Source organism: Astyanax mexicanus, chromosome 7, assembly GCF_023375975.1.
Source record: "Astyanax mexicanus isolate ESR-SI-001 chromosome 7, AstMex3_surface, whole genome shotgun sequence".
In the NCBI taxonomy this organism is placed as follows: domain Eukaryota; kingdom Metazoa; phylum Chordata; class Actinopteri; order Characiformes; family Acestrorhamphidae; genus Astyanax; species Astyanax mexicanus.
In genome coordinates this window covers 7,029,673-7,047,635 of record NC_064414.1, presented here as the reverse complement: position 1 = coordinate 7,047,635, position 17,963 = coordinate 7,029,673, and the positions used below count along the sequence as shown (strand labels likewise).

The window sequence follows — 17,963 nt, the reverse complement described above, 5'->3', positions numbered from 1 at the left end:
AGGAGCTCTTACCGCTGGAGCGCCGCACGATGTTCTCCAGGAAGGTGTTCTGCGGCGCCACGAGGCCGCGCTTCCCTCCGGGCATGGTGCTGCTGCTGTCCGGAGCGCGAGCGGGGAGCCGGACCCAGCACGACCATGGTAACGCTCCGTCTCCGGGAGTGTGCGCGCGAGGCTCGGTGCTTGTGAGAGGCGCGCGTGCGCAGTGGGTCCGCTCCGTTACGCGCGCTGGCGAACCCCTCTCCACAGCAGAGCGCGCGGGAGCGCGAGGGGCTTCCCGCTCCTGAAACGATGTGCAAGCAGAAATATTCGGGATAACAACACTGTAAATAACACTGTAAACCAGAGCAGCGTCTAAAGTCCTCTATAATTCAGTATTAATGTACAGTATCTCCCAAAAGTGAGTACACCTCTATTCATTTTTGGACTGATGTCATAAATTAAACTAAACCTTTATCATGTTAATGTATATGTTTCATTACAATGCAGAGAACAAAAAAGCATTTTGTCACATTTTTGTAAATATTTTATTATATCTTTTCATGGAACAACACTGTAAATATGACCCTTTGATACAATGTAAAAAAAAAAAAAACAATAGTGTACAGTTTGTATAACAGTGTTGTGCCCAATCAGTCACGTGACTTGTTAGTGTTAATAGGTCTCAGGTGTGATTGAAGAGCAGGTGTGTTAAATTTGATGTTTTGGGTTCAATTCTTTCATACTGGCCACTGGATATTCAGCATGGCACTTTATTGTAAAGAACTCTCCGAGGATGTGAGAAACAGAATTATTGAGGCTATGACGATCTTAAACTAGATAGATAGATAGATAGATAGATAGATAGATAGATAGATAGATAGATAGATAGATAGATAGATAGATAGACACTCAACTATTTTGAGTTAATAAATAAATCATGTACCCCTTTAGTTGTAATAACTTGATGTTTTAATTTATGCTAACTCAAGTTTTCATTCCCCATTACTTAAAGCTCCACTAGGTAGGATTGAGATTTTGTGCTCGCGGGCTCCCCCTACAGTTGTAGAGTGTAATAAATGTTTCAGGCGGATTAGTTTCTCTTTCTTGTTTTCTGGCTTTCACAGACATATTTGGTCTCTTTCCAGCTTCTGCCAGAGTGTCTGTATATTAGTTTGTAAAGAATGAACCAGTAGTCCTGTTAGTAGAACTGTTAGAACTAAAGGTCGGAAAGCAGGTCGCAGTTCTTGCGAGCATTGGTTGCGGACGCCTTGGAAAACTCACCGAGTTTGGTTTGAGCTCAGAGGAGCTCCGGCACAGACACGAGAGCACCCCTATTCATCCTATTACACCTCAATGCAGCGCTGCAGTGAGTTTCAAGCTGTAATTTTACTTCATTAAAAAGATCAAGAAAAAGATCAAGAAAATCCTACCTAGTGTTGCTTTAAAACATTTGAGCAAAAGGGTTGCCTTAAAAAAGTTAAGCAAACTCAACTTATTCGCTCTTACAGTATAACAAAAATAAAAAAAGTGAAATCAACTTTCCCTTTGGTTGTAATAACTTGATGTTCTAAGTTATGCTAACTTTACCATTACTTAACTTTTTACGGCAACCGGTTTCCTCAAATTTGTTTAAGTACAATACAGTGCGGTAGAACATCAGCAGGAGTTTTAGCTTTAAAAAATAGACACTAGAGAGTTCAAATGCTGGAAGTGCTGGAAAAGAATTATGGTTACATAAAATATTGACACTTTGAGCACAATTTGGCAATTTTCACTTAGCAGTGTACTCACTTTTGTTGCCAGTAATATGCTAATAACGTTGTGATGCAAAACATTAGTATGTCACACATTTTCAGACCATTCCTGGAACATTATTTCTGTAACATTACGGGATAACCTTCCTGAAACCTTTTCAAAATGTAGCTAAATGTTAACTTGCTTGGTCATACTTGTCAGTAGGTTTGGCTAGTTAAATAGCTTGAACAGGTGAGTCATGCTGGTTGACTGGCATAATGGTCAAAAAAAGGAAGATAGGTCATGCTGGTAAATCAGCTACACCGTCAAACAAAATATACCCTATGCTGGTCAAGAGCAAAACTAGTCAACTATATTTCAGATGGTTGAACCTTAAATCTTAAATTTCTTACACTGGCCTGGATGTTCTGTCAGCAGGGCGGCCAATCAGGGCTCATCAATAATTTTTGTGCTGAATAATGAAGTGAAGGTGTAAATGTCAGAAAAACAGAAGCTCACAGGAGGCCAGTGACCTTACTGTATCTCCAGAGACCTGGACCACAGGCTGTGTGGACGTAGCGCTCGCACACATATCACAACACGGCTCCATTTCTCTGCATTGATCGCGGTGTTAATTGGCCGATGAGCTCCTCTCCCTCCCTGACCGCTGAGCAGATTTAGATATCAAAAGGCCACAGCCATTAAAACGTCCAATGTCACTAAAAATAACCTGTCAATAAGTGAGCGGCCTCAGCATCTCACAGTAGAATTCCCTGAACGAGCGAGGAGACTATACACCACCTACATTACAGTGCACCAATCAGCATTAATATTAAAAATATCTGCCTAAAGATAAAACAGATTTTTAATTAAATCAAATCAGATTATTGTCACAATTACGTTAGAAAAAAGCCAAGGTGCACAGTTCCTCACACTAGTAGAAAAAATATATATAAATAATTAATTATAATATTTAAAGACTTCACACTATACAGAGATTATATTTCCCAGCTTAATAACTTTTTATTTTCACTTTTTTATTCTCAGTCTGTAAGGTCCTGGCCCTGTTTCCTGTCTGTCCTCATGCCTGTGTTGTCCCACGTGACCCGTGCCCCTGTGTTCTACCTGTGTTTTTCCACTCACCTGTGTTCTTCTGTAACTCCGCCCCTTCGTCCCAGGTGTTTCATGTTTCCTGTGTGTGTGCACCTCTATTTAAGGTCCGTGTTTCATTTCCCCGGTGTCGATCCTCAGCCTTGTTTTCATTATATTCCATGTTTATTTTGTATTTTTGTTAATAAATCCCCTGTTGTTTGCATCTGCGTCCGCCTCCGTGTCCTCCCTGCACCCCACCCTGACACAGTCATATATGCATGTGTCCACCCCCTGTCATTAGAAGTTGGCAAATTGGCACTTGATGAAAACATAACTAACCTATAATTGCAAATATTTTGAACTGTCCATGATGACCTTGTTCTGTTTTAATTTGAAAAAATAACTGAAATATACTTTACCACAACCGAGTGGACACCTTTAAATTTAATCTCAGCTAATTAAGGATAAATATTAGTTAAAATAATATTTGTATTTACTGAACATGCAGCAAGTGTCTTCAGTTTCTTATAAATCTATATAACAAAAAAACAAGTAAGCAAGTTGTGATGTCACTGATGTCAAAGTTTACTTTGTCTGTCTTTGAACCGGCTGGTTCTGGTGGTCTTCATGTTTCTGTACATCTTTCCACTGGGGAGCAGTGAAATCAGGAAGTGGCTTGAGTGAGTAGAATCTTTATAATCCTCCTAGACTTCTTGATTTGTCTTCTACTGACTTTTGACTCTTTGTAAGTGGACCTTCAAGACACATATTTGAGTACCTCTGATCTATACTTTATACACTGCCTGATAAAAAAAAAAGTTACCACCAAAAAAAGGTCACACACTCTAATATTTTGTTGGACCACCTTTATCTTTGATTGCAGCACACATTCACTGTGGCATTGTTTCAATAAGCTTCTGCAATGTTACAAGATTTATTTCAATCCAGTGTTGCATTAATTTTTCACCAAGATCTTGCAGCAGCATTGATGATGGTAGAGTCTGGCCGCTGTTGTCACTTCCTAGCCTGTGTCTGTCTTGTGTTTTTTTTTTCTTCTAATTTTGTGTGCTTCCTGCCCCTGTCCTCTGTTCTATTTTTTTGTTTACCTCCCCATCCATGTGGTCCATGTGCTTCACATGTCTCTGTTTTGTTTGTGGTCTTGTCTCCACCTTAGCCCCACCCTGTCATCTGTAATCCCTCCTGTCTCCTTTGTAACCACGCCCCCTCGTTACTTTACACAGGTGTCCCTTGTGTGTGCCTGTGTATAAATACCCCATGTGCTCCTTTGATTTGTGTCCTGCTTTTTGTTTGACCCTGTCCTGTTTGACCCTCTCTGGATGGTTTGTATCGTTGTTTGTTGAGCTTCTGACCCACCGTGTTGTAGTCTACAGAGTTCTGGTTTGTTTTCATTAGATGTTTTTATTCTTTGTTTGTTCTTTTCACTTCTTTGTTTGTTGAGACCAGAGACTGTAAAAAAAGATGGACGTCGTGTCGCCGTTCCCATTCATTCGATGAAAATGAAGTCAAAATCTTCCGCCATGTTGGCGATCCTGATACCTGAGTCTGCGCAGTAGAGACCAGAGGAGGGAGAAAGACTGTGGAGAGACAGCTTACTCATTTAAATAACCCCACCCCTGAGGGCTGCCTCACGGTCACAGGCTGCAGAGCGGAGCGGAGCTGACGGTCTGTTATTGGTCCCGCCCATTTTACAATAACCACACCTTTTTTAAATAGAGCTGAACAACGTTTTTAAAAACAAATTCTGTGGGGATATATAAATTTAACAATATAAGCAGAGGTTACACTAGCTGCTGCATTTAAATAATGGAGGTAGAATTACAGTATATTAGAAAAAAACGTGATTGAAAGTTGTCCGTTTTGCCATTGAAACCTATGGGGATGGGTGGGGTTAAACAGCTTTCTGAAACCGAACAGCAGGGGGCGCCCGACCTGTGGTGGCTTCACTTTTGAGAGACGATGCTCTGTCCAGCTATACACAGTCTATGGTTGAGACCTAGTTAATCATTTGGTTTATAGTCTTTGTTTTTTAGTCTTAGTGTTTATTTTTATTATAGTTTTTGAAACGTAAAAAAATAAAAACAACTTGCATTTGCATCCTGCCTCCAACGCGTTTCAGCTGCACAGTCTTCTCCAGCTCATCCCAAAGATTCTCAGTGAGGTTAAGATCTGGACTCTGTGGTGAACTCTCTCTCAATCCATGTGTGAAAATGATGATCTCATGCTTCCTGAACCCTGAACTCTTTCACAATTCCAGCTCCATGAATCCTGGCATTGTGATCTTGGAATATGCTCGTGCCATCAGGGAAGAAAAAATCCATTGATGGAATAACCTGGTCTATATTCAGTATATTCAGGTAGTCAGCTGACCTCATTCTTTCAGCACATACTGTTGCTGAACCTAAACCTGACCAAATACAGCATCAACCCCACATCATTCACTTAGTTAAATACAGGCGTCAACTTTTTTTTTGGCCAGACAGTGTAGTATTACTGTGTAGAATGCAGTTTGGATGAAGTCAGTTTTACCTTCAATCAAAATGATTCTAACAAGTTTATGCTCTCTCCTACTGTATAATTTTGTTTTTAGCTTGGTCCACTGTGGGTGTGTTTTCTGTCTAAGCTAGATTGTCTAAGCCGACAGTGTTGCGCTAAACAGCACCGCAGCATTGTTTTCAGGACAGTTCAGAGCAAACTACTCCCATGCTCTATTGTCTCCATGCTAACACTAATTACCCCGTACCTCAGCCCACTGATTCTATGTTTAGGGTCACATTTAACCCCACGCAAACAAAGCACTCAGCTCAGAGATGCTTAAAACAAAACCAACGAGAAAAACACCATTGAAATCAGTCTGCAGCATTTAGGTGCTCTTATCTGGGCTCCTGCTAACTTGTTGATTCTGAGGCTGGTAACTCTGATGAACTTATCCTGTGCTGATTTAACAGAGGTAACTCTTGGTCTTTCTTTCCTGGGGCGGTCCTGATGAGAGCCAGTTTCATCATAATGTTTTTGATGGTCTTTGATACTGCACTTGAGGATAATTTCAAAGATCTTGAAATGTTTTCCTTATTTTGATCCCATTTTCTCTCCAGTTTACACAGCCAATTACCAAACCGACTCATTAGGACTCCCCCTATCAATAGTGTTGCCCCAATATCAGGAGAGTGAAGACTAGTACAAACCTTCTCCGACACATGTAAAGTCAGACTCTGCCTCTTTTCCAAGAGTAGCCAGCATGGGCGCAACTACATACTTTTTGGGGTGTATGCAAATGTAGTATCTTCGGGCTGTCATTACTTTCCCACCGCGCTCCGCAAACCAGCAAGCTGATTGGCTGTTTCTCCGGAGAGGAAAATTATTTGGGGCTATGATTTGGCGCCCCCTCTAGTGCAGCGCCCCTATGCTTCGCATAGGCTACATACCCCCTTTTTGCGCCACTGGTAGCCAGCACACTTAGAGGACGCTTTGAGGAAAACGCAGCGACTCAGTTTTGATACCTCAGCTCACAGATACCTTGACATGGAGAGTTATGTAGGGAGAGAGTGCCATCTACCCACCCAGAGAGAGCAAAGCCAATTGTGCTCTCTCAGGGCTCCGGCAGCTGATGGCAAGCTACATGAATGGGATTCGAACCAGCCAATCATATCCAATTATAGTTGCAATGCTTAGCCCGCTGGACCTTCAGAGCCCTTTCTTAAAGCCCTTTCTTAAACTTATCTTTACTTAGTTACGCAATTCCTAACATGTTCAATATGTATTAGAACATCATGCAAATAGAGCTATTCACTGTATACCAACTCTACCTCTTCACAACTTTACAACTGATGCTCTCAAACACATTAAAAATGGCAAGAAACTCAAGTAATTAACTCTTGACAAGTTAAGCACAGCTGTTAACTAAAATCTAATAAAGCTGTCTGAAAACAAATAGTCTACTTAGCCTACTATATAAACCATAGTCTGGTTTGTTTAGCACTTTTTGTTTAACTAAATAATTCCATGTTTTTTTTTCTTTATAGTTTGGATGCCTTTAGTATTAATCTACAATTTGGAGAATTTTGAAATAATTAAAAAAAAACATTAAATAGTTCATCAGCACCATCTAACTCTATAAATAATAATGGTTGAACCGTTTCTTACCACAGAACCACTGCAGATCAGAGATCATTGGGCTAATGATCCATTTACAACACTAATACAAACTGTGCATCAACACCTGATCTACTGTATCTAACTACAGATGAAACTGGCTGACGCACAACAAACGTCCACTTGCGTGGGTTGGCTCAAAATATGAAATGAGACACTGCAGACGTGCTGAAGATCTTTTCTGGACCATGACGTGGAAACCCAGCACTTCTACTCAATGAGAGAAAGGCAGGCATTACTATCAGATCCGCCCACTGCAGCTCCGGAAATAAACCTGCAGAATCCCCCCCCCCACACACACACACACTGTTCTACTGTCTGTCCTAAACACAATTAGTGCAGATTTCATTTTCCAACAGGACTTAGCACACTGCCCACACTGCCAAAAGTATCAACTGGTCTTATATAATATTCTTATTTTCTGAGACACTGATTTTTGGGTTTTCATTGGCTGTAAGCCATAATCATCAACAATAAAATAAATAAACACTTAAAATATATCACTCTGTATGTAATACATCTATATAATATATGAGTTTCACATTTTCAACTAAATTACTAAAATAAATTAACTTTACAATAATATTCTAATTTTTTGAGATGCACCTGAATGTATCTACCTTGTGCTGCCACTCACTGGCCACTTTATTAGAAACACATACCTACATTGTGCTGCAAATCACTGGACACTTTATTAGAAACACCTGCCTGTTTTGTGCTTCTACTCACAGGCCACTTTATTAGAAACACCTACTAGAACTTGTTTTTCACTCTCTGGCCACTTTATTGGAAACACTTACTCACCTTGTGCTTCCACTCAATGGCCACTTTATTGGAAACAGTTACTGTAATTGTGCTTTCACTCATTGGCCACATTATTGGAAACATCTACTGTACCTTGTGTTTCCACTCACTGGCCACATTATTAGAAACACTTATACCTTATGCATACACTCACTGGCAACTTTATTGGAAACAGCTACTGTAATTGTGCTTCCACTCACCGGCCACTTTATTAGAAACACATCTACATTGTGCTTCCACTCAGTGGTAATTTTATTGGAAACTCCCTATGTACTTTGTGTTTCTACTCACTGGCCACTTTATTGGAAACACCTAACTACCTTGTGCTCCCACTTATTGGCCACTTTATTAGAAACACCTGCCTACTTTGTGCTTCCACACACTGGCCACTTTATTGGAAACACCCATGTATCTACCTTGTGCTTCCACATACTGGCCACTTTATTGGAAACAGCTACTGCAAGTGTGAGTTCACTCACTGGCCACTTTATTGGAAACACCTAATTCCTTGTGCTTTTACTCACTGCCCAATCAGCTCTTCACACTATTATACATATATTAGCTTTATTTAAGTGTATATCAGTGTTGATCATTGGGTGTGGAATAAATGAGTTGTGTGGCTTTGCTGCCCTCTTGTGGTTCAGTGGAAGTGAAGCATTTTAGCAATCAGCCATAACTTTAAAACCAACTGTCTAAAATAGTCTCTTTACTCTGTTAATATTCTGTTACAGTTTGGCTAATATTAAATTCAGCATTTAATAATAAATAAGGTAATCTATCATATGAACTCGGGAGTCTTAATGCATTATGAATGCATTTCTCATGTACATATATACATAATACTTCATAAAGAATGGCTTTATAATAACCTATATTAGTGTGCACTGATTCACAGTTTCTGAATCAGTTTCTCTGAATTAGCTATTTATAGGTATATGTTTGAGTAAAATGAAAATTTTTGTTTTATTCTATAAACTACAGACAACATTTCTCCCAAATTCCAAATATAAATAGTCATTTAGAGCATTTATTTGCAGAAAAAGAAAAATGGCTGAAATAACAAAAAAGACGCAGAGCTTTCAGACCTCAAATAATGCCAAGAAAACAAGTTCATATTCATAAGGTTTTAAGAGTTCAGAAATCATAGTTTTCATGCATCTTGGCATGTTCTCCTCCACCAGTCTTACACACTGCTTTTGGATAACTTTATGGCTTTACTCCTGGAGCAAAAAATCAAGCAGTTCAGCTTGTGATCATCCATCTTCCTCTTGATTATATTCTAGAGGTTTTCAATGAGGTAAAATGAAAGAAACTCATCGTTTTTAAGTGGTCTCTTATTTTTTTTCCAGAGCTGTATGCATTATGAAATGTCTCTTTATAATGTCACATACTTGTGCTTTATAACAGCCTATGCATGGCTCTGTAAGTATGAGTTTTTATTCAAACCTATGACAATCATCATAAGGTATTATGTAAACAATATAACGCATTATAAATTAATTCATTACCCAGTTCATAGGGCAGGTTAACTTATTTACTAGGCTTTATAAGAAAAGCTAGCATCAATACTAAATGTGTGGTACATCTTTTTTTTTTCTTATTAAGATTACAATATTTTAAATAACTTCTGAAAATAATTAGAGAAATGTTTAGATGCTCCTGATGTGGATGATATTTATTTAAAATGATTTTTATTCAAGTTTGATGGACAAGCCAACGCCTTGCGAACAAGTTCAAGGTGCCACTAATTTGTGGGATATAGGTTGTAATTTTTTTTGGGATACACTAAAGTGAAACAAACTGGATTTTTTTGTGTATTTCCAAGCCTGTATGGACACGTCAAAACAGATCCGGATTCAAACTGGATTCAAGACAGTTGCATACATGGTTCTAGTTTCGAAATGTATCCGATTTGTGGTTATCAGACATAATTGTAAATGGTCAGATCAGATTTCATGCGCCTTTCTGCCGATACGCATGTGCTTTTTTGCAATTGGTTTCAGCCAGCACCAGTGTTGTGCTGAATTCTGACCCTCTGCCATAATCTGACTCCCCTTTGCAAGCACAAGCATCACATACAGCAGTATGAATACAACAAACTACACTTATGATTCCTGTTTTTTGTGATTATAACTAACAATTAAAACAAATTTTTCATTCTAACTACAGAAGATTGCTAATAGGGAGTAAAATATTTCGAGGGAGTCAGAATTCAGCACAACAATGTGAACATTTGTGCAGATTAAGGGACAGATTTGTTCACATTTTTGAGTGAGAACTGTCAATATAATCAAATCCCATCTGAGCAAAAATCCGAATTAAGCATGTATGTAATGTGAACACAGCTTTCATTTCTTGGCTAATGAACTGTATTGACTGTATCTGGGCACCTTATTGGCCATTCAGTGCTTATTCATACCCACATTCCCATCCCAAATAAAGCTTCTGTGGATCACCAGTTTATCTCAAAACAGATTTAATTTAATATGTCTTTATTTTTAAAATAATTAAACATTTGTATTTCTCCAACCCTTTTTGACTTTGTCATGGTGTATTCCAGGAGCGTCCGAAAAGTACGGGAGGTTTTTTTTTTTTGTTGTCGTTTTTCTTTTTTCTTCTTTTTTTTTTTTTATTCCGGCAGGGCGGATCCTCCACATTCCCACAGTCCCCCGCTCCAGTAGTTCACCTTCGCTCACTGCAGCACTCCCACCCACCCACCCCCAAAAAACATCTGCAACTAAAAAATAAACTAACTCAGAAATGGTCAAAAAAAGGAGTAAAAACCCAAAAGAAAGAGAAAAAAAAAGAAAAGAACAGCATTTAAATACCAAGACATGGTGTTCAGTAATACCTCTCGACAGACTGGATACTCTGTGACAGAACCTAAAGAAGAAAATAATAATAAATGTATAATATATATAACGCTAAGGACTATTCAGTGACTGCATATTTGAGTGTATACACTTTAAATATATATAACGCTCATCCATACAGTTACTGTTTCTACTAGATACAGAACTGAGTGCTGCATTCAGTTAGAATGAACAGATTAACACTATAAAGATCCTCCCTCAGACACACACACACACACGCACGCACGCACAGACATGAAGTTTGTGTGTGTGTGCGCACTCTATACGTGCCCATGACGTTTAACAGTGTGAATCTCGGTTTGGTTAGATGGCTGTGTGTGCAGCAGTGGTGTCTTGTGTGTGTGTGTGTGTGTGTGTGTGTTTTATTAGTGAGCTGTTATTTTACTGGTACCAGTGCCAGACTGGTGCTGAAGAGAGGAACGTCCAGAATACCAAACCAGGACAGAGGTGATCAAAAACTCCGGGCAGCACCCGCAGAACCCAACGGTAAACTCGATCTAAAACACAGAACACTGAGCTGGTGTGTGTTTGTGTGTATTTGTGTGTGTGTTTTTCTTGCTGGTTACTGTATCTGGAACAACTATTCAGGCTTTATTTGCAAACTGAGGGAGGAGAGAAGAGCATGAGAAAGCAAGAGTCTGCGAGAGAGCGAGACTCAGCGAGAGAGCACAATTAAATTGCAAACTGAGGGAGGAGAGAAGAGAACGCAAGTGTGCACGAGAACACAAATAAACTGCAAATTGAGGAAGGACAGAGAATGCGAGAGAGCACAAGTGTGTGCGAGAGCACAATCGAATTGCAAACTGAGGGAGGAGAAAAGAGCATGAAAAAAGCAAGAGTCTGCGAGAGAGCGCAATTAAATTGCAAACTGAGGGAGTAGAGAAGAGAGAGTGTGCACGAGAGAGCAAGAGTCTGCGAGAGAGCAAGTAAATTGCAAACTGAGGGAGGAGAGAAGAGAACGCAAGTGTGCACGAGAACACAATTAAACTGCAAATTGAGGAAGGGCAGAGAATGCGAGAGTGCGAGCACAAGTGTGTGCGAGAGAGCGAGAGTCTGCGAGAGCTAAATTTAATTGCAAACTGAGGAAGGAGATAAGAGAGCGAGAGCGCAAGTGTGTACAAGTGAGAAGGGGGGTCTGGCAGAGCACAATCAAATTGCAAATTGAGGAAGGACAGAGAATGCGAGAGAGCACAATCAAATTGCAAACTGAGGGAGGAGTGTGCAAGGGAGAAAACAGATCAGTAAGAGCATGTGTGACAGGGCAAGAGAAAGCGCACAAGAGCGAGAGCGCAAGAGAGAACAAAAAGAAATGCAATGAATGTGAGAAAGCCAGATAAAAAAAAAGAAGAGGAAAGCACATGTAAGAAGGAGAGAGAATGAGTGTGTGTGAAGTGAGAGTGCGCCAATACGAGTGTGTGTGTGTACTGTCCAGGTTAACAGGAACGAGTCGTTTTGTCTTGGTTGGAGGGTCCGGCTAGCTTCATTTGCTGCTGATTTTGTTGGTGTGTGTGTTTGTGTGTTTTTTTTTTTTTAATCTCCACAGTAGCAGTTCATTTCAAGTCCGACTGTCTGGTCAAGTCCTTTTCCTCCCGCTCCAGCGAGGGGGCGGGGCTGCTTTTAAACGTATTTTCTCTTTTTCAGTCCTTTTTTAAACCTATTTTATTTTCTTTTCAGTGTAATATTTCCAAGGGAAAAAATAGCAGGAAAAAAAATAAAGTTATTTACAGTGCTGCTGAAATAATGAAACAGACGATGGGAATCTACTGTAAAGTAAGTCGCACAATACAGAAAGGAAAACAAATTTAATAATAATAATATAATAATAATAATTATAATAAAACAAAAACCCCAAAAACGCGACTCTGCGGGGCACCGGCCAACATTCTGGGAGTGTTTTCCGGAGGTGTTGGGAAAGCGGTCCAGGGCGTCTAGCGCTTCGTTAAGTTGGAATAATGACGTCGCTCCGCAGGCCTCGCTTCAGCTCTAGGTCCTCCAGCTTCTTCCACAGCTCCTCCCGTTCCTTCTCCTTCTTCTTCTCTCTGCAAAATCCCAGATAAAACAGTGCACATTTTAAATATGTTGAAAGGATAAGAGGAACAAGATATACATTTGAATAAGAACTACTAAAAAACTATGGACACATCACTGGGGCTCAATCCCATTTCTCTTTTGCACCTCTACCCCTCGTTTTCGAGTGTAACCGTTCCTCTTCGAATGGGATTGCAGTTTGAGATAAACTGGTAAGAAATATAAACATAATATGCTAATTTTTTCCTGACTGATGGCATTACATGCTGTGAAAAGAATACGCTCCAGTACTTTATAAGTACAAATTACACCAACACAGTGGCGGAGTTTTGAAAAAAAAAAAAAAAACTGAAGAAAAATGAAATGTGGATGAATCTTTTAAAGTAGAGCCAGACTTTAGAGCACTTCGACATGTTTATTTTTCTGTGCACACTCTTCCACGCACGTTTATGAGCGTTTCACGCAAAGTTTTGAAAATAATGCTGCCTTCAAGTCCTCCTTGGGAATTCCTACTTACGAGGTTGGAGAACTTAATTATGACTTAACATGCATGTTTTTTTTTTGGTCGGATGGAAATTGAAAATCCTTTTTTTTTTTAATACTTTTGGTCTATTATCATAAAAAAACAGGAGGTTTATTTTGCCCTACTCAAAGAGAATAAAGCGAAAAAGACACACATTCGGTGAATAATGTTTTTATCCCATTCAAATCGTTTTTTTTGTTTGTTTTAATCCTGTACAGCTTAAAACTGTTGCTAACTGTAGGTGCAGGACCCATACTGGCTCATACTGGCTCTACTAGTTCATGAATCATGAAACCATGCAACGCTTATACATTAAGTACAATATATTAAGTACATGGCACCAGTTGTGGTTTGCTAGATGGGATTTGTTACTTTCCTCACTGCAGCAATTGAGAATCATGAAACCATGCAGCCCTTATGGTACACCTCTAGCACTATACTGATCAGAGAAGTGAGTGACAACTGAGAGAAAGACTGAGATGAAGACCGATGTTTCTATATATGTGTGATCATCATTATCTTACCTCTGACGATCTGATTTGTAGGTGGCAGTGAGTTCATCAAACAAAGTGCTGTTCATTTCCATGAAGGCTTTCAGAACGTTGTACACTAAAGCTACGATCGCCCTGAAGAGAACAAAGAAAGAGAGATAAATCAAACACTGGAGTGAAAGAAGATTTAAGTCATTAAAGCTCCACTAGGTAGGATTGAGATTTTGTGCTCGTGTCCCCTACAGTTGTAGAGTGTAATAAATATTTCAGGCGGATTCGTTTCTCTTTCTCGTTTTCTGGTTTCACAGACATATTCGGTCTCTTTCCAGCTTCTGCCAGAGTGTCTGTATTTTAGTTTGTAAAGAATGAACCAGAAGTCCCTGTAGAACTGTTAGAACTAAAGGTCGGAAAGCAGGTCGCAGTTCTCGCGAGCGTTGGTCGCATCCGCCTCGGAAAGTCTGGTTTGAGCTCAGAGGAGCTCCGGCACAGACACGAGAGCACCGATATCCCTCCTATTACACCTCAATGCAGCGCTGCAGTGAGTTTTAAACTGTAATTTTACTTCTTAAAAAAATAAAGCAGCACTAGGTTGGATTCCCTTAATTTTTTAAGTAGACAATACATTAAGCACATGGCACTAGTTGTGGTTTAATGGATGGGTGTGTGTGGATTAGACTAAAGCACAAACTCACGGATTCCAGTGTTCTTTGGAAATCCGGTACAGACTGGCGAACATGATGGGCAGAATGACGTTGGAGTTCTCTTCGATAAGACTCATGATGTACTCGTTATTCCAGTAGTACAGAGCCCTCTCAGCCACCTACACACAAACACAAACCCACACAAACCCACAGAAGGTCAATGCATATATAACTGGACTGTATTTTAACCTATCTACATGCACATGCACACATGCACACTTGAAATCAGTAGTATCTATAACAAAAATAAGATAACAATCCTGCTTTTGTTCCAGTCTCTAGATTTTGGTGCATTGCTGTGTGGCCAGATGTTGGACACTGAAAACGAAATCAAAATGAAATATTGAGTTGTTACATTCATTATTCTGCCTTCTTTTTCTTTACCAAGGTGTAAATTAAATGGCCTAAATACATTCGCCGTTAAAGGGAGGGGAACACTACAAGCAGGCATACCAATAATGCAAACTTTTACTTATATTCGGTGCATCTCTACCCAAAGGTATTGAATGGAGCTCCATCATTTCAACCCACACCTGGCATTAGACATGGCACCCGTATGTTGTGTATATCTGATCCAGATTCTAATGGTTCTAATGTTCTGTGATATTCTATTCTCTAGAAGAAGTAGACAAGCAACTTACAGTATCTGAAAGCATTCTTTAGGAAGAGTATCCACAAATATTTTTTTGCACATAATGTAGTGTATGTATAGACTTGGTTTAGAAACAAATAATTTATATAAAAAAAAATAATAATAATAATAAAAAAAAAAATACAAGGATTTTGTGTGTCATCATTTTTTTTGTAGTGGGGGGCCAGTGGTCTAATATAGACAGATCAGAATTCAGACAGATCTTACCTGAAAGTGTGGGCTGGACACGCATCTGGAGATCTGCTTGAAAAGTGGCTCCTGGATCTTCACAAACTGCGTGGGCTCAATCACATCCAAGATCTCCTCCAGCTCCCCCAAGAACATCACCTACACACATACACACCAGTTAACATCCCACATGACAGCCACTGTGTCCACACACTACCCATCAAAAGTTTGGGGACTTGCTTGAGCTTGCGTTTTTTTTTTTTTTAAAGGTTCTGAGTACCGTTTTACTGTTGCTGTTCAGTTCTGCATGCAAAAGGTTTAGAGCACTCCAGCTTGGTTCTGAGCTTACCTCTTTTTGACTGCACGTCTTTGGCCAGAACTTGAGAAGGCCTCTAATGACCTGGAAGAAGAAGAAGAAGAAGAAGAAGAAGAAGAAGAAGAAGAAGAAGAAGAAGAAGAAGAAGAAGAAGAAGAAGAAGAAGAAGAAGAAGAAGAAGAAGAAGAAGAAGAAGAAGAAGAAGAAGAAGAAGAAGAAGAAGAAGAAGAAGAAGAAGAAGAAGAAGAAGAAGAAGAAGAAGAAGAAGAAGAAGAAGAAGAAGAAGAAGAAGAAGAAGAAGAAGAAGAAGAAGAAGAAGAAGAAGAAGAAGAAGAAGAAGAAGAAGAAGAAGAAGAAGAAGAAGAAGAAGAAGAAGAAGAAGAAGAAGAAGAAGAAGAAGAAGAAGAAGAAGAAGAAGAAGAAGAAGAAGAAGAAGAAGAAGAAGAAGAAGAAGAAGAAGAAGAAGAAGAAGAAGAAGAAGAAGAAGAAGAAGAAGAAGAAGAAGAAGAAGAAGAAGAAGAAGAAGAAGAAGAAGAAGAAGAAGAAGAAGAAGAAGAAGAAGAAGAAGAAGAAGAAGAAGAAGAAGAAGAAGAAGAAGAAGAAGAAGAAGAAGAAGAAGAAGAAGAAGAAGAAGAAGAAGAAGAAGAAGAAGAAGAAGAAGAAGAAGAAGAAGAAGAGAAGAAGAAGAAGAAGAAGAAGAAGAAGAAGAAGAAGAAGAAGAAGAAGAAGAAGAAGAAGAAGAAGAAGAAGAAGAAGAAGAAGAAGAAGATTCATACTGGAATAAAGTCAAATCCAGAATAATTTTGCAATGTGTGTAGTTTTAACGAACTACTATTAAAGCTGTTAAAATGCATTGCAGATAAGGGGCGCACAAACAATCCAACGTGTTGTAATATTAATAATGCATGCGGTGCATTAAATAATTAGCATAATATAAATTAAATTTTGCAATCTCTGGTACATAAAAAACAAATAAAAACAAACAATGTGGATTTTTCCTTTTGCATCAAACAAAAAATTTTTTTAATTTAATTTGGCTGCAATGTGAGTATTGCACATGCTGACATTGCGATGATGCTAAAGCATTATATTGTGCCCACCAATGCACACTGGGATAAAATAACTCCATAACCATTAGAATCAGAGTGTAAAAACATGCCAATTGGACAAAAAAAAAATATTAATAATTATAATCATTACTGCCAGATTGTTAAAACATTCATACTAAATTAACATCATGTCAATTATTACGATCAGAGGATAAAAGCATAGCTGTAATTTTATGCTGGGTTAAAACGACTCCATAATTATTAGTCAGACTGTAACCCACACTCGCTTAACATGACGAGTCACTTAAATTACAGAACCTTGCGAGTTATAGCTAATCTGGCGGTTTTTGCATCTAAAATGAAAGGAAACTGCACTTTCAGGCAGAACAGACATGCAGAATAAACACAGACAGATTTCAGAAAACTTACTGGTTCTGTTAATGTTGGGTCTTTCTCTAGGAACTGTACAATACAATACGCCAACTGCAAAACAACACAGCAAAACACAATAAAATCATCAATAATTTGAAAAAACAAATTGAAAACATGCTTGTGTTCTATTAAAAGGACATTATTGTGAATGTGAGGTAAATCATCTTGCTTTCATTAGGTTTAAATCACATGAGCAACACTATTTATTACACAGTGTAAGATAATTAGGATTCTCCATGGTTCACGTAACCGGTGAGATCTGGCCATTGTTCTTGACCCCTGCAAATAGGTCATTTTTAAAAGCATATTTTGATGTCGAATTTTTACATTATGTGAGCAACAAACAGATTTTAGAGACTTTTTTTGGATTGCCTCTATGATAGCACAGAATATGGAAGATCAGTGGGAGCACTGCTTCACTGGTGGGCATTATCAATTAATTACAATCTAGTCTATTTTCTGGTCTACTTTCATACATAAGGCACACCGGATTATAAGGCCCACGAAGGTCACTAGTAAGGATGCCTACATCGAAGTGAGCCGCCATGTTTCCCTTCTAATGGGGAAGCTGGGGAAAGTCAAATATAATAATTAAAAGAAAAAAAAAATTATATTGACAGTAGTATGAGGCACCACTGTGTAATGGAAGTTAGCTAAAATAAAGAGCCTCTGGTTTCTCTGATGGGCTGCAAATCAATTAAAAGAAAAGCATTTAGTATTGACATCAAAAATCTAAATTTCTGGTTACAGCTATTGTGAGAGTGTTGAATAATAATGACTAATATTTTTAAAAAGGGAGACCAGCCCTTGATATGGTCTAAACTGTCCCGATTTATAAAATGTTTGAACACCTCTGTCTCTAGTTTAATTTTATCTCTATTTTAATTTGTATCCAATTAATCTAGAGAGTCTCTGCATTGTCTACGTTCAGATTTAGGCAGAAGCATACAT

General features: G+C 38.9%; 4 protein-coding genes across 6 annotated transcripts in view; 2 read left to right on the top strand and 2 right to left on the bottom strand.

Moving 5' to 3' along the window:
• The window catches only part of kcnh5b (potassium voltage-gated channel, subfamily H (eag-related), member 5b), a 65,869-nt gene extending 65,724 nt beyond the window's left edge, over window positions 1-145 (bottom strand). Inside the window, exon 1 of the mRNA XM_007228984.3 lies at window positions 13-145. Within this exon, the coding sequence (XP_007229046.3) occupies window positions 13-85 (73 nt within the window). The 5' untranslated portion in view covers window positions 86-145. The remainder of the gene's footprint in view (window positions 1-12) is intronic.
• The window catches only part of esr2b (estrogen receptor 2b), a 443,098-nt gene that overhangs the window by 326,750 nt on the left and 98,385 nt on the right, over window positions 1-17,963 (top strand). The window lies entirely within an intron of this gene.
• gphb5 (glycoprotein hormone subunit beta 5) overlaps window positions 1-17,963 on the top strand; it is a 141,773-nt gene that overhangs the window by 85,564 nt on the left and 38,246 nt on the right. The window lies entirely within an intron of this gene.
• Window positions 10,382-17,963, bottom strand: part of ppp2r5eb (protein phosphatase 2, regulatory subunit B', epsilon isoform b) — a 38,962-nt gene continuing 31,380 nt past the window's right edge. For all 3 annotated transcript variants that reach the window (XM_022685103.2, XM_049481058.1, XM_049481059.1), the window contains 6 exons: window positions 17,010-17,063; window positions 15,565-15,615; window positions 15,255-15,374; window positions 14,387-14,514; window positions 13,728-13,829; window positions 10,382-12,691 (listed from right to left, as the gene is read on the bottom strand). In XM_022685103.2, coding sequence (XP_022540824.1) covers window positions 12,592-12,691; window positions 13,728-13,829; window positions 14,387-14,514; window positions 15,255-15,374; window positions 15,565-15,615; window positions 17,010-17,063 — 555 coding nt within the window. In that variant the 3' untranslated portion in view covers window positions 10,382-12,591. The remainder of the gene's footprint in view (window positions 12,692-13,727; window positions 13,830-14,386; window positions 14,515-15,254; window positions 15,375-15,564; window positions 15,616-17,009; window positions 17,064-17,963) is intronic.